The 16,496-nt window shown below is 48.4% G+C and overlaps 1 protein-coding gene across 5 annotated transcripts in view; it reads right to left on the bottom strand.

The window, feature by feature from the left end:
* ephb6 (eph receptor B6) overlaps positions 1–16,496 on the bottom strand; it is a 100,939-nt gene that overhangs the window by 13,017 nt on the left and 71,426 nt on the right. For all 5 annotated transcript variants that reach the window (XM_071395086.1, XM_071395087.1, XM_071395085.1 and 2 more), the window contains one exon: positions 998–1,153. In XM_071395086.1, the coding sequence (XP_071251187.1) occupies positions 998–1,153 (156 nt within the window). The remainder of the gene's footprint in view (positions 1–997; positions 1,154–16,496) is intronic.

Below are 16,496 nucleotides of genomic sequence, written 5' to 3'. Positions count from 1 at the left end.
ACGCAAAGAAGTGAAGCTATTGGTAGATGGGTAAAAATAAAAAAGCAGACATTGAATATCCCTTTGAGCATTGTGAAGTTATTCATTACACTTCCAAAATACAGGCGTTCTTCCCTAACTCAGCTGCCAGAGAAGAAAGAAACCACTCAGGGATTTTTACCATGAGGCCAATGGTGACTTTACAACAGTTACAGAGTTTAATGGCTGTGACAGGAAAAAACTGAGGATGGATCAACAACATTGTAGTTACTCCACAATACTAATCTAAATGACAGAGTGAAAAGAAGGAAGCCTGTACAGAATACAAATATTCCAAAACACGCATCCTGTTTGCAACAAGGCACTAAAGTAATACTGCAAAAAAATAACTTTATGTCCTGAATAAAAAGTGTTATCTTTGGGGAAAACACAACACATCACTGATGTCACTTGTTAAATCCACTTCAATCAGTGTAAAGAAGGATTTTTAAGCCTTGAGACAATTAATGCATGGATTGTGTAAGTGTGCCATTCAGAGGGTGAATGGGCAAGACAAAAGATTTAAGTGCCTTTGAAGGGGGTATGGTAGTACGTGCCAGGCACACCGGTTTTAGTTTTTCAAGTTCGAGTTCAAGTTATCGAGTTTTTTCACACTTTAACAGTTTCCCGTGTGTATCAACAATGGTCCACCACCCAATAATATCCAGCCAACATGACAACTGTGGGAAGCATTGGAGTCAACATGGCCCAGCATCCCTGTGGAACGCTTTCAACACCTTGTAGAGTCCATGCCCCGACGAATTGAGTCTGTTCTGAGGGCAAAGGGGGGTTCAACTCAATATTAGGAAGGTGTTTCTAACACTGGAGTTGCTTACCAAGAACACAGTGAATGTTCCTGAGTGGCCTAGTTACAGTTTTGACTTAAATCGGCTTGAAAATCTATGGCAAGACTTGAAAATGTCTGTCTAGCAATGATTACACACGCACGCACGCACACACACACACACAAATAGCTCACTTGTGCAGGTGGAGGAGTTGACGTCGGCGGGTGCTCTGTAGAAGCCGCTGCGACACTCACACACACGCGATCCCTCCTGACTGGTTCTGCTGTTAGACGGACACACTGAACACGGAACCGAACCCAACACCGACTTAAAGTACCCCACTGGACATGCTGCGGAGAGAGAAAGTGAGAGAGAGAGAGAGATAGTGACCTCTTTGGGTCAGTACTAGTGCCAGGATCAACACATTAAAACATCAACTCCAGTTCACACATGATCATAGGGAAGAATGTACTTACAGTAAGGCAGTGTTTAAGTATAGGGCTGGGCCCTGAGTGTTTGAGATTGCCTAGGACAGTGTCTGATTCTGCCTAGGGGTGTGCACACTGCACAGTGAACGACATGTCTTCTCAAGCAGAGTCAGGCCCTGAGTGTCTCTACGGTTCTGATTCAGTCTGTGTGTAGAGAGAGTCTGTACGAGTCAGAGAGTAACAGAACACCTACAATAAGTATGTCTGTGAATGCTGTTCCAGACTTGAAGAGTGCATGTCTCTGTCTAATAAGTCTAACTTATAAGTCTAACTGCTGTTACAGATGTGGAGAGATGAGGAGAGATAGAGAGAGAGAGCGAGAGTAAGAGAGAGAGATAGAGAGAGAGTGTTATCAGTCATATGAGACCGTATCATTCTTGAAAATATTCTCCGAACACTTTTAGCATGGTCTGTTCATTATGTTAGGTGATAACTACTGGGGTTTATGAGACAGACACAGAGCGAGATAAAGAGAGAGAAAGAAAAAAAGTGTGTTTATCTGTCATTGTGTGTGTGTGTGTGTGTGTGTGTGTGTGTGTGTGTGTGTGTGTGTGTGTGTGTGTGTGTGTGTGTGTGTGTGTGTGTATCTGTCATTGTGTGTGTGTGTATCTGTCATTGTGGTGTGTGTGTGTGTGTGTGTATCTGTCATTGTGTGTGTGTGTGTATCTGTCATTGGGGGTGTGTGTGTGCGTGTATCTGTCATTGTGTGTGTGTGTGTGTATCTGTCATTGTGTGTGTGTGTGTGTGTGTGTATCTGTCATTGTGTGTGTGTGTGTGTGTGTATCTGTCATTGTGCGTGTGTGTGTGTGTGTGTATCTGTCATTGTGTGTGTGTGTGTGTGTCATTGTGTGTGTGTGTGTGTATCTGTCATCGTGCGTGTGTGTGTGTGTGTGTGTGTATCTGTCATTGTGTGTGTGTGTGTGTGTGTGTGTGTGTGTGTGTGTGTGTGTGTGTGTGTGTGTGTGTGTGTGTGTGTATCTGTCATTGTGTGTGTGTGTATCTGTCATTGTGTGTGTGTGTATCTGTCATTGTGTGTGTGTGTGTGTGTATCTGTCATTGTGTGTGTGTGTATCTGTCATTGTGTGTGTGTGTATCTGTCATTGTGCGTGTGTGTGTGTGTGTATCTGTCATTGTGTGTGTGTGACGGTCCTTGGACATGGTGGTCTGAGTGCTCTGCTGCGGTGAACAACTCTCACGTCCTCTGACCTTATTTAGATAACCTTTTCACCAGCATGTACCACCTCCAAAGGTTGACAAGAGGTGTGTGTGAGTGTGCGCGTGTGGGTATGTGCGCGCATCTGTGGGTGTGTTTGAGAGAATGCATGTGTACAGGGAGACAGTAAAAGACAGAGGGAATAGAGGAGACGTGGAGAGACAGGGGAGATGTTTAAACAGATAAAAGGCTTCCTGTGTTCTCACTTGTCTGGAAGAGCACAGATCTACTCTCAGACACAGGCGTGAAGTCGGAGAGGGGTGGAAAGATAGAGAGAGGGAGAATGAGAGAGAGTGAGATAGAGAGATGGAGAAAGAGGGAGAGAGGGGGAGAAAGAGAGAGAGAGATAGATGAGAAAGAGGGAGAAAGAGAGAGATGGAGAAAGAGGGACAAAGAGGGAGAGCGAGAGAACTTGATAGTTGAAAAGAGGAAAGAAGAAAGGGGAAGAGAGAGGGCAGAGGAGAGAGGAGGAGAGAGGAGCAGGGAGGAGCAGAGAGGAATAGAGAGTAGGAGAGAGGAGTAGAGAGTAGGAGAGAGGAGCAGAGAGGAGGAGAGAGGAGCAGAGAGGAGGAGAGAGGAGGAGAGAGGAGGAGAGAGGAGCAGAGAGGAGCAGAGAGGAGGAGAGAGGAGCAGAGAGGAGCAGAGAGGAATAGAGAGTAGGAGAGAGGAGCAGAGAGGAGGAGAGAGGAGCAGGGAGGAGCAGAGAGGAATAGAGAGGAGGAGAGAGGAATAGAGAGTAGGAGAGAGGAGCAGAGAGGAGGAGAGAGGAGCAGAGAGGAGGAGAGAGGAGGAGAGAGGAGGAGAGAGGAGCAGAGAGGAGCAGAGAGGAGGAGAGAGGAGCAGAGAGGAGGAGAGAGGAGGAGAGAGGAGGAGAGAGGAGCAGAGAGGAGCAGAGAGGAGGAGAGAGGAGGAGAGAGGAGCAGGGAGGAGCAGAGAGGAGGAGAGAGGAGCAGAGAGGAGGAGAGAGGAGCAGAGAGGAGGAGAGAGGAGGAGAGAGGAGGAGAGAGGAGGAGAGAGGAGGAGAGAGGAGCAGAGAGGAGGAGAGAGGAGGAGAGAGGAGGAGAGAGGAGCAGAGAGGAGGAGAGAGGAGCAGAGAGGAGGAGAGAGAGAGAGAGAGATAGATGAGAAAGAGGGAGAAAGAGAGAGATGGAGAAAGAGGGACAAAGAGGGAGAGCGAGAGAATAGAGAGTAGGAGAGAGGAGTAGAGAGTAGGAGAGAGGAGCAGAGAGGAGGAGAGAGGAGCAGAGAGGAGGAGAGAGGAGCAGAGAGGAGCAGAGAGGAGGAGAGAGGAGCAGAGAGGAGGAGAGAGGAGGAGAGAGGAGGAGAGAGGAGGAGAGAGGAGCAGAGAGGAGCAGAGAGGAGCAGAGAGGAGCAGAGAGGAGGAGAGAGAGAGAGAGAGATAGATGAGAAAGAGGGAGAAAGAGAGTGGTAATGGAGAGAGGAGGAGAGAGGAGCAGAGAGGAGGAGAGAGGAGGAGAGAGGAGCAGGGAGGAGCAGGGAGGAGCAGAGAGGAGGAGAGAGGAGCAGAGAGGAGGAGAGAGGAGGAGAGAGGAGGAGAGAGGAGCAGAGAGGAGGAGGGAGGAGGAGAGGAGGAAAGAGGAAAGCCTTCTCCTCCTCTCTCCTCCAGTCTCACTCCATCCCTCCCCACCTACTCTCTCTTTCTAACGCCTCTCCTCCTCTCTCCTCTCTCCACTCTGCTCCTCTCTCCTCCTCTTAGAAAGAGAGAAGGTGGGGAGGGATGGAGTGAGAGTGGAGGAGAGAGGAGGAGAGGCGTTAGAAAGAGAGAGAAGGTGGGGAGGGGTGGAGTGAGAGTGGAGGAGAGAGGAGGAGAGGCATTAGAAAGAGAGAGTAGGTGGGGAGAGGTGGAGTGAGACTGGAGGAGAGGGAATCAGAAAGAGAGAGAGGATGATTGGGTCCGTTAGAGAGATGGAGAGAGATGATAAGGAAGGTGGTGTAGGTATGTGGGAAAAGAGGGTGGAATGTGAGACACAGAAAGAGAGAAAGAGAGAGATAGAAGAAATACTGGTAGAGGAGTGGAGAGAAAAGTGAATTGTTCCATCCATCTTTCATGCCTCTGGCACACATTACCAGATGTGTTCTATACGGCTGTGACACGGAACACGACTTCACTACAAAACTTCCCCCGCTGTTTCTATTGCCAACAATAACCCGCACTTTCTATTTGCCCTCCCCTCCGCCCCTCTCAGCTAATCACACACTTCTATTACTGCTTCTATTACTGCTCCCTCTCCTGCCCTCTGCCCCTTCCTCTGTCTGCATCCCCCTCTCCCTCCCTCCATCCACCCTCCCTCTGTTTCCACACAATGGACGGTTAATACAGCTTATGTATATTATGAACTGGAGGCCCGCATGTCTTTACATTACCACTCACTATACTGAGGGATGAAGGAGGCCCACATGTCTTTACATTACCACTCACTATACTGAGGGAAGGAGGAGGCCCACATGTCTTTACATTACCACTCACTATACTGAGGGAAGGAGGAGGCCCACATGTCTTTACATTACCACTCACTATACTGAGGGAAGGAGGAGGTCCGCATGTCTTTACATTACCACTCACTATACTGAGGGAAGGAGGAGTCCCACATGTCTTTACATTACCACTCACTATACTGAGGGAAGGAGGAGGTCCGCATGTCTTTACATTACCACTCACTATACTGAGGGAAGGAGGAGGCCCGCATGTCTTTACATTACCACTCACTATACTGAGGGAAGGAGGAGGCCCGCATGTCTTTACATTACCACTCACTATACTGAGGGAAGGAGGAGGTCCGCATGTCTTTACATTACCACTCACTATACTGAGGGAAGGAGGAGGTCCGCATGTCTTTACATTACCACTCACTATACTGAGGGAAGGAGGAGGCCCGCATGTCTTTACATTACCACTCACTATACTGAGGGAAGGAGGCGGCCTGCATGTCTTTACATTACCACTCACTATACTGAGGGAAGAAGGAGGCCAGCATTTCTTTTCATTACCACTCACTATACTGAGGGATGAAGGAGGCCTGCATGTCTTTACATTACCACTCACTATACTGAGGGATGAAGGAGGTCCGCATGTCTTTACATTACCACTCACTATAATGAGGGAAGGAGGAGGTCCGCATGTCTTTACATTACCACTCACTATACTGAGGGATGGAGGAGGCCCGCATGTCTTTACATTACCACTCACTATACTGAGGGAAGGAGGAGGTCCGCATGTCTTTACATTACCACTCACTATACTGAGGGAAGGAGGCCCGCATGTCTTTACATTACCACTCACTATACTGAGGGAAGGAGGAGGCCCACATGTCTTTACATTACCACTCACTATACTGAGGGAAGGAGGAGGTCCGCATGTCTTTACATTACCACTCACTATACTGAGGGAAGGAGGAGGTCCGCATGTCTTTACGTTTACCACTCACTATACTGAGGGAAGGAGGAGGTCCGCATGTCTTTACATTACCACTCACTATACTGAGGGAAGGAGGAGGCCTGCATGTCTTTACATTACCACTCACTATACTGAGGGAAGGAGGAGGTCCGCATGTCTTTACATTACCACTCACTATACTGAGGGAAGGAGGAGGCCCACATGTCTTTACATTACCACTCACTATACTGAGGGAAGGAGGAGGCCCGCATGTCTTTACATTACCACTCACTATACTGAGGGAAGGAGGAGGCCCGCATGTCTTTACATTACCACTCACTATACTGAGGGAAGGAGGAGGCCCGCATGTCTTTACATTACCACTCACTATACTGAGGGAAGGAGGAGGCCCGCATGTCTTTTCATTACCACTCACTATACTGAGGGATGAAGGAGGCCGCATGTCTTTACATTACCACTCACTATACTGAGGGATGAAGGAGGTCCGCATGTCTTTACATTACCACTCACTATACTGAGGGAAGGAGGAGGTCCGCATGTCTTTACATTACCACTCACTATACTGAGGGAAGGAGGAGGTCCGCATGTCTTTACATTACCACTCACTATACTGAGGGAAGGAGGAGGTCCGCATGTCTTTACGTTTACCACTCACTATACTGAGGGAAGGAGGAGGTCCGCATGTCTTTACATTACCACTCACTATACTGAGGGAAGGAGGAGGCCCGCATGTCTTTACATTACCACTCACTATACTGAGGGAAGGAGGAGGTCCGCATGTCTTTACATTACCACTCACTATACTGAGGGAAGGAGGAGGTCCGCATGTCTTTACATTACCACTCACTATACTGAGGGAAGGAGGAGGCCCGCATGTCTTTACATTACCACTCACTATACTGAGGGAAGGAGGCGGCCTGCATGTCTTTACATTACCACTCACTATACTGAGGGAAGAAGGAGGCCCGCATGTCTTTTCATTACCACTCACTATACTGAGGGATGAAGGAGGCCTGCATGTCTTTACATTACCACTCACTATACTGAATGATGAAGGAGGTCCGCATGTCTTTACATTACCACTCACTATACTGAGGGAAGGAGGAGGTCCGCATGTCTTTACATTACCACTCACTATACTGAGGGATGGAGGAGGCCCGCATGTCTTTACATTACCACTCACTATACTGAGGGAAGGAGGAGGTCCGCATGTCTTTACATTACCACTCACTATACTGAGGGAAGGAGGCCCGCATGTCTTTACATTACCACTCACTATACTGAGGGAAGGAGGAGGCCCACATGTCTTTACATTACCACTCACTATACTGAGGGAAGGAGGAGGTCCGCATGTCTTTACATTACCACTCACTATACTGAGGGAAGGAGGAGGTCCGCATGTCTTTACATTACCACTCACTATACTGAGGGAAGGAGGAGGTCCGCATGTCTTTACATTACCACTCACTATACTGAGGGAAGGAGGAGGTCCGCATGTCTTTACATTACCACTCACTATACTGAGGGAAGGAGGAGGCCCGCATGTCTTTACATTACCACTCACTATACTGAGGGAAGGAGGAGGTCCGCATGTCTTTACATTACCACTCACTATACTGAGGGAAGGAGGAGGTCCGCATGTCTTTACGTTTACCACTCACTATACTGAGGGAAGGAGGAGGCCTGCATGTCTTTACATTACCACTCACTATACTGAGGGAAGGAGGAGGTCCGCATGTCTTTACATTACCACTCACTATACTGAGGGAAGGAGGAGGCCCGCATGTCTTTACATTACCACTCACTATACTGAGGGATGGAGGAGGCCTGCATGTCTTTACATTACCACTCACTATACTGAGGGAAGGAGGTCCGCATGTCTTTACATTACCACTCACTATACTGAGGGAAGGAGGAGGCCCGCATGTCTTTACATTACCACTCACTATACTGAGGGAAGGAGGAGGCGCGCATGTCTTTACATTACCAATCACTATACTGAGGGAAGGAGGAGGTCCGCATGTCTTTACATTACCACTCACTATACTGAGGGAAGGAGGAGGCCCGCATGTCTTTACATTACCACTCACTATACTGAGGGAAGGAGGAGGTCCGCATGTCTTTACATTACCACTCACTATACTGAGGGATGGAGGAGGTCCGCATGTCTTTACATTACCACTCACTATACTGAGGGAAGGAGGAGGTCCGCATGTCTTTACGTTTACCACTCACTATACTGAGGGAAGGAGGAGGTCCGCATGTCTTTACATTACCACTCACTATACTGAGGGAAGGAGGAGGCCCGCATGTCTTTACATTACCACTCACTATACTGAGGGAAGGAGGAGGTCCGCATGTCTTTACATTACCACTCACTATACTGAGGGAAGGAGGAGGTCCGCATGTCTTTACATTACCACTCACTATACTGAGGGAAGGAGGAGGCCCGCATGTCTTTACATTACCACTCACTATACTGAGGGAAGGAGGCGGCCTGCATGTCTTTACATTACCACTCACTATACTGAGGGAAGAAGGAGGCCCGCATGTCTTTTCATTACCACTCACTATACTGAGGGATGAAGGAGGCCTGCATGTCTTTACATTACCACTCACTATACTGAGGGATGAAGGAGGTCCGCATGTCTTTACATTACCACTCACTATACTGAGGGAAGGAGGAGGTCCGCATGTCTTTACATTACCACTCACTATACTGAGGGATGGAGGAGGCCCGCATGTCTTTACATTACCACTCACTATACTGAGGGAAGGAGGAGGTCCGCATGTCTTTACATTACCACTCACTATACTGAGGGAAGGAGGAGGCCTGCATGTCTTTACATTACCACTCACTATACTGAGGGAAGGAGGAGGTCCGCATGTCTTTACATTACCACTCACTATACTGAGGGAAGGAGGAGGCCCGCATGTCTTTACATTACCACTCACTATACTGAGGGATGGAGGAGGCCTGCATGTCTTTACATTACCACTCACTATACTGAGGGAAGGAGGTCCGCATGCCTTTACATTACCACTCACTATACTGAGGGAAGGAGGAGGCCCGCATGTCTTTACATTACCACTCACTATACTGAGGGAAGGAGGAGGCGCGCATGTCTTTACATTACCAATCACTATACTGAGGGAAGGAGGAGGTCCGCATGTCTTTACATTACCACTCACTATACTGAGGGAAGGAGGAGGCCCGCATGTCTTTACATTACCACTCACTATACTGAGGGAAGGAGGAGGTCCGCATGTCTTTACATTACCACTCACTATACTGAGGGAAGGAGGAGGTCCGCATGTCTTTACATTACCACTCACTATACTGAGGGAAGGAGGAGGCCCACATGTCTTTACATTACCACTCACTATACTGAGGGAAGGAGGAGGCCCGCATGTCTTTACATTACCACTCACTATACTGAGGGAAGGAGGAGGCCCGCATGTCTTTACATTACCACTCACTATACTGAGGGAAGGAGGAGGTCCGCATGTCTTTACATTACCACTCACTATACTGAGGGAAGGAGGAGGCCCGCATGTCTTTTCATTACCACTCACTATACTGAGGGATGAAGGAGGCCGCATGTCTTTACATTACCACTCACTATACTGAGGGATGAAGGAGGTCCGCATGTCTTTACATTACCACTCACTATACTGAGGGAAGGAGGAGGTCCGCATGTCTTTACATTACCACTCACTATACTGAGGGATGGAGGAGGCCCGCATGTCTTTACATTACCACTCACTACACTGAGGGAAGGAGGAGGTCCGCATGTCTTTACATTACCACTCACTATACTGAGGGAAGGAGGAGGTCCGCATGTCTTTACATTACCACTCACTATACTGAGGGAAGGAGGAGGTCCGCATGTCTTTACGTTTACCACTCACTATACTGAGGGAAGGAGGAGGTCCGCATGTCTTTACATTACCACTCACTATACTGAGGGAAGGAGGAGGCCCGCATGTCTTTACATTACCACTCACTATACTGAGGGAAGGAGGAGGTCCGCATGTCTTTACATTACCACTCACTATACTGAGGGAAGGAGGAGGTCCGCATGTCTTTACATTACCACTCACTATACTGAGGGAAGGAGGAGGCCCGCATGTCTTTACATTACCACTCACTATACTGAGGGAAGGAGGCGGCCTGCATGTCTTTACATTACCACTCACTATACTGAGGGAAGAAGGAGGCCCGCATGTCTTTTCATTACCACTCACTATACTGAGGGATGAAGGAGGCCTGCATGTCTTTACATTACCACTCACTATACTGAGGGATGAAGGAGGTCCGCATGTCTTTACATTACCACTCACTATACTGAGGGAAGGAGGAGGTCCGCATGTCTTTACATTACCACTCACTATACTGAGGGATGGAGGAGGCCCGCATGTCTTTACATTACCACTCACTATACTGAGGGAAGGAGGAGGTCCGCATGTCTTTACATTACCACTCACTATACTGAGGGAAGGAGGCCCGCATGTCTTTACATTACCACTCACTATACTGAGGGAAGGAGGAGGCCCACATGTCTTTACATTACCACTCACTATACTGAGGGAAGGAGGAGGTCCGCATGTCTTTACATTACCACTCACTATACTGAGGGAAGGAGGAGGTCCGCATGTCTTTACATTACCACTCACTATACTGAGGGAAGGAGGAGGTCCGCATGTATTTACATTACCACTCACTATACTGAGGGAAGGAGGAGGTCCGCATGTCTTTACATTACCACTCACTATACTGAGGGAAGGAGGAGGTCCGCATGTCTTTACATTACCACTCACTATACTGAGGGAAGGAGGAGGTCCGCATGTCTTTACATTACCACTCACTATACTGAGGGAAGGAGGAGGTCCGCATGTCTTTACATTACCACTCACTATACTGAGGGAAGGAGGAGGTCCGCATGTCTTTACATTACCACTCACTATACTGAGGGAAGGAGGAGGCCCGCATGTCTTTACATTACCACTCACTATACTGAGGGATGGAGGAGGCCTGCATGTCTTTACATTACCACTCACTATACTGAGGGAAGGAGGTCCGCATGTCTTTACATTACCACTCACTATACTGAGGGAAGGAGGAGGCCCGCATGTCTTTACATTATCACTCACTATACTGAGGGAAGGAGGAGGCGCGCATGTCTTTACATTACCAATCACTATACTGAGGGAAGGAGGAGGTCCGCATGTCTTTACATTACCACTCACTATACTGAGGGAAGGAGGAGGCCCGCATGTCTTTACATTACCACTCACTATACTGAGGGAAGGAGGAGGTCCGCATGTCTTTACATTACCACTCACTATACTGAGGGAAGGAGGAGGTCCGCATGTCTTTACGTTTACCACTCACTATACTGAGGGAAGGAGGAGGTCCGCATGTCTTTACATTACCACTCACTATACTGAGGGAAGGAGGAGGCCCGCATGTCTTTACATTACCACTCACTATACTGAGGGAAGGAGGAGGTCCGCATGTCTTTACATTACCACTCACTATACTGAGGGAAGGAGGAGGTCCGCATGTCTTTACATTACCACTCACTATACTGAGGGAAGGAGGAGGCCCGCATGTCTTTACATTACCACTCACTATACTGAGGGAAGGAGGCGGCCTGCATGTCTTTACATTACCACTCACTATACTGAGGGAAGAAGGAGGCCCGCATGTCTTTTCATTACCACTCACTATACTGAGGGATGAAGGAGGCCTGCATGTCTTTACATTACCACTCACTATACTGAGGGATGAAGGAGGTCCGCATGTCTTTACATTACCACTCACTATACTGAGGGAAGGAGGAGGTCCGCATGTCTTTACATTACCACTCACTATACTGAGGGATGGAGGAGGCCCGCATGTCTTTACATTACCACTCACTATACTGAGGGAAGGAGGAGGCCCGCATGTCTTTACATTACCACTCACTATACTGAGGGAAGGAGGAGGCCTGCATATCTTTACATTACCACTCACTATACTGAGGGAAGGAGGAGGTCCGCATGTCTTTACATTACCACTCACTATACTGAGGGAAGGAGGAGGCCCGCATGTCTTTACATTACCACTCACTATACTGAGGGATGGAGGAGGCCTGCATGTCTTTACATTACCACTCACTATACTGAGGGAAGGAGGAGGCCCGCATGTCTTTACATTACCACTCACTATACTGAGGGAAGGAGGAGGCGCGCATGTCTTTACATTACCAATCACTATACTGAGGGAAGGAGGAGGCCCGCATGTCTTTACATTACCACTCACTATACTGAGGGAAGGAGGAGGCCCGCATGTCTTTACATTACCACTCACTATACTGAGGGAAGGAGGAGGCCCGCATGTCTTTACATTACCACTCACTATACTGAGGGAAGGAGGAGGCCCGCATGTCTTTACATTACCACTCACTATACTGAGGGAAGGAGGAGGCCCACATGTCTTTACATTACCACTCACTATACTGAGGGAAGGAGGAGGCCCGCATGTCTTTACATTACCACTCACTATACTGAGGGAAGGAGGAGGCCCGCATGTCTTTACATTACCACTCACTATACTGAGGGAAGGAGGAGGTCCGCATGTCTTTACATTACCACTCACTATACTGAGGGAAGGAGGAGGCCCGCATGTCTTTTCATTACCACTCACTATACTGAGGGATGAAGGAGGCCGCATGTCTTTACATTACCACTCACTATACTGAGGGATGAAGGAGGTCCGCATGTCTTTACATTACCACTCACTATACTGAGGGAAGGAGGAGGTCCGCATGTCTTTACATTACCACTCACTATACTGAGGGATGGAGGAGGCCCGCATGTCTTTACATTACCACTCACTACACTGAGGGAAGGAGGAGGTCCGCATGTCTTTACATTACCACTCACTATACTGAGGGAAGGAGGAGGTCCGCATGTCTTTACATTACCACTCACTATACTGAGGGAAGGAGGAGGTCCGCATGTCTTTACGTTTACCACTCACTATACTGAGGGAAGGAGGAGGTCCGCATGTCTTTACATTACCACTCACTATACTGAGGGAAGGAGGAGGCCCGCATGTCTTTACATTACCACTCACTATACTGAGGGAAGGAGGAGGTCCGCATGTCTTTACATTACCACTCACTATACTGAGGGAAGGAGGAGGTCCGCATGTCTTTACATTACCACTCACTATACTGAGGGAAGGAGGAGGCCCGCATGTCTTTACATTACCACTCACTATACTGAGGGAAGGAGGCGGCCTGCATGTCTTTACATTACCACTCACTATACTGAGGGAAGAAGGAGGCCCGCATGTCTTTACATTACCACTCACTATACTGAGGGATGAAGGAGGCCTGCATGTCTTTACATTACCACTCACTATACTGAGGGATGAAGGAGGTCCGCATGTCTTTACATTACCACTCACTATACTGAGGGAAGGAGGAGGTCCGCATGTCTTTACATTACCACTCACTATACTGAGGGATGGAGGAGGCCCGCATGTCTTGACATTACCACTCACTATACTGAGGGAAGGAGGAGGTCCGCATGTCTTGACATTACCACTCACTATACTGAGGGAAGGAGGCCCGCATGTCTTTACATTACCACTCACTATACTGAGGGAAGGAGGAGGCCCACATGTCTTTACATTACCACTCACTATACTGAGGGAAGGAGGAGGTCCGCATGTCTTTACATTACCACTCACTATACTGAGGGAAGGAGGAGGTCCGCATGTCTTTACATTACCACTCACTATACTGAGGGAAGGAGGAGGTCCGCATGTCTTTACATTACCACTCACTATACTGAGGGAAGGAGGAGGTCCGCATGTCTTTACATTACCACTCACTATACTGAGGGAAGGAGGAGGTCCGCATGTCTTTACATTACCACTCACTATACTGAGGGAAGGAGGAGGCCCGCATGTCTTTACATTACCACTCACTATACTGAGGGATGGAGGAGGCCTGCATGTCTTTACATTACCACTCACTATACTGAGGGAAGGAGGTCCGCATGTCTTTACATTACCACTCACTATACTGAGGGAAGGAGGAGGCCCGCATGTCTTTACATTACCACTCACTATACTGAGGGAAGGAGGAGGCGCGCATGTCTTTACATTACCAATCACTATACTGAGGGAAGGAGGAGGTCCGCATGTCTTTACATTACCACTCACTATACTGAGGGAAGGAGGAGGCCCGCATGTCTTTACATTACCACTCACTATACTGAGGGAAGGAGGAGGTCCGCATGTCTTTACATTACCACTCACTATACTGAGGGAAGGAGGAGGTCCGCATGTCTTTACATTACCACTCACTATACTGAGGGAAGGAGGAGGCCCACATGTCTTTACATTACCACTCACTATACTGAGGGAAGGAGGAGGCCCGCATGTCTTTACATTACCACTCACTATACTGAGGGAAGGAGGAGGCCCGCATGTCTTTACATTACCACTCACTATACTGAGGGAAGGAGGAGGTCCGCATGTCTTTACATTACCACTCACTATACTGAGGGATGAAGGAGGTCCGCATGTCTTTACATTACCACTCACTATACTGAGGGAAGGAGGAGGTCCGCATGTCTTTACATTACCACTCACTATACTGAGGGAGGGAGGAGGCCCGCATGTCTTTACATTACCACTCACTACACTGAGGGAAGGAGGAGGTCCGCATGTCTTTACATTACCACTCACTATACTGAGGGAAGGAGGAGGTCCGCATATCTTTACATTACCACTCACTATACTGAGGGAAGGAGGAGGTCCGCATGTCTTTACGTTTACCACTCACTATACTGAGGGAAGGAGGAGGTCCGCATGTCTTTACATTACCACTCACTATACTGAGGGAAGGAGGAGGCCCGCATGTCTTTACATTACCACTCACTATACTGAGGGAAGGAGGAGGTCCGCATGTCTTTACATTACCACTCACTATACTGAGGGAAGGAGGAGGTCCGCATGTCTTTACATTACCACTCACTATACTGAGGGAAGGAGGAGGCCCGCATGTCTTTACATTACCACTCACTATACTGAGGGAAGGAGGCGGCCTGCATGTCTTTACATTACCACTCACTATACTGAGGGAAGAAGGAGGCCCGCATGTCTTTTCATTACCACTCACTATACTGAGGGATGAAGGAGGCCTGCATGTCTTTACATTACCACTCACTATACTGAGGGATGAAGGAGGTCCGCATGTCTTTACATTACCACTCACTATACTGAGGGAAGGAGGAGGTCCGCATGTCTTTACATTACCACTCACTATACTGAGGGAAGGAGGCCCGCATGTCTTTACATTACCACTCACTATACTGAGGGAAGGAGGAGGCCCACATGTCTTTACATTACCACTCACTATACTGAGGGAAGGAGGAGGTCCGCATGTCTTTACATTACCACTCACTATACTGAGGGAAGGAGGAGGTCCGCATGTCTTTACATTACCACTCACTATACTGAGGGAAGGAGGAGGTCCGCATGTCTTTACATTACCACTCACTATACTGAGGGAAGGAAGAGGTCCGCATGTCTTTACATTACCACTCACTATACTGAGGGAAGGAGGAGGCCCGCATGTCTTTACATTACCACTCACTATACTGAGGGAAGGAGGAGGTCCGCATGTCTTTACATTACCACTCACTATACTGAGGGAAGGAGGAGGTCCGCATGTCTTTACGTTTACCACTCACTATACTGAGGGAAGGAGGAGGCCTGCATGTCTTTACATTACCACTCACTATACTGAGGGAAGGAGGAGGTCCGCATGTCTTTACATTACCACTCACTATACTGAGGGAAGGAGGAGGCCCGCATGTCTTTACATTACCACTCACTATACTGAGGGATGGAGGAGGCCTGCATGTCTTTACATTACCACTCACTATACTGAGGGAAGGAGGTCCGCATGTCTTTACATTACCACTCACTATACTGAGGGAAGGAGGAGGCCCGCATGTCTTTACATTACCACTCACTATACTGAGGGAAGGAGGAGGCGCGCATGTCTTTACATTACCAATCACTATACTGAGGGAAGGAGGAGGTCTGCATGTCTTTACATTACCACTCACTATACTGAGGGAAGGAGGAGGCCCGCATGTCTTTACATTACCACTCACTATACTGAGGGAAGGAGGAGGTCCGCATGTCTTTACATTACCACTCACTATACTGAGGGAAGGAGGAGGTCCGCATGTCTTTACATTACCACTCACTATACTGAGGGAAGGAGGAGGTCCGCATTTCTTTACGTTTACCACTCACTATACTGAGGGAAGGAGGAGGTCCGCATGTCTTTACATTACCACTCACTATACTGAGGGAAGGAGGAGGCCCGCATGTCTTTACATTACCACTCACTATACTGAGGGAAGGAGGAGGTCCGCATGTCTTTACATTACCACTCACTATACTGAGGGAAGGAGGAGGTCCGCATGTCTTTACATTACCACTCACTATACTGAGGGAAGGAGGAGGTCCGCATGTCTTTACATTACCACTCACTATACTG

Source organism: Salvelinus alpinus, chromosome 4 (assembly GCF_045679555.1).
Source record: "Salvelinus alpinus chromosome 4, SLU_Salpinus.1, whole genome shotgun sequence".
NCBI classification, from domain to species: domain Eukaryota; kingdom Metazoa; phylum Chordata; class Actinopteri; order Salmoniformes; family Salmonidae; genus Salvelinus; species Salvelinus alpinus.
The sequence above is the reverse complement of the archived record's forward strand: the minus strand, read 5'-3'. Positions and strand labels throughout refer to the sequence as shown.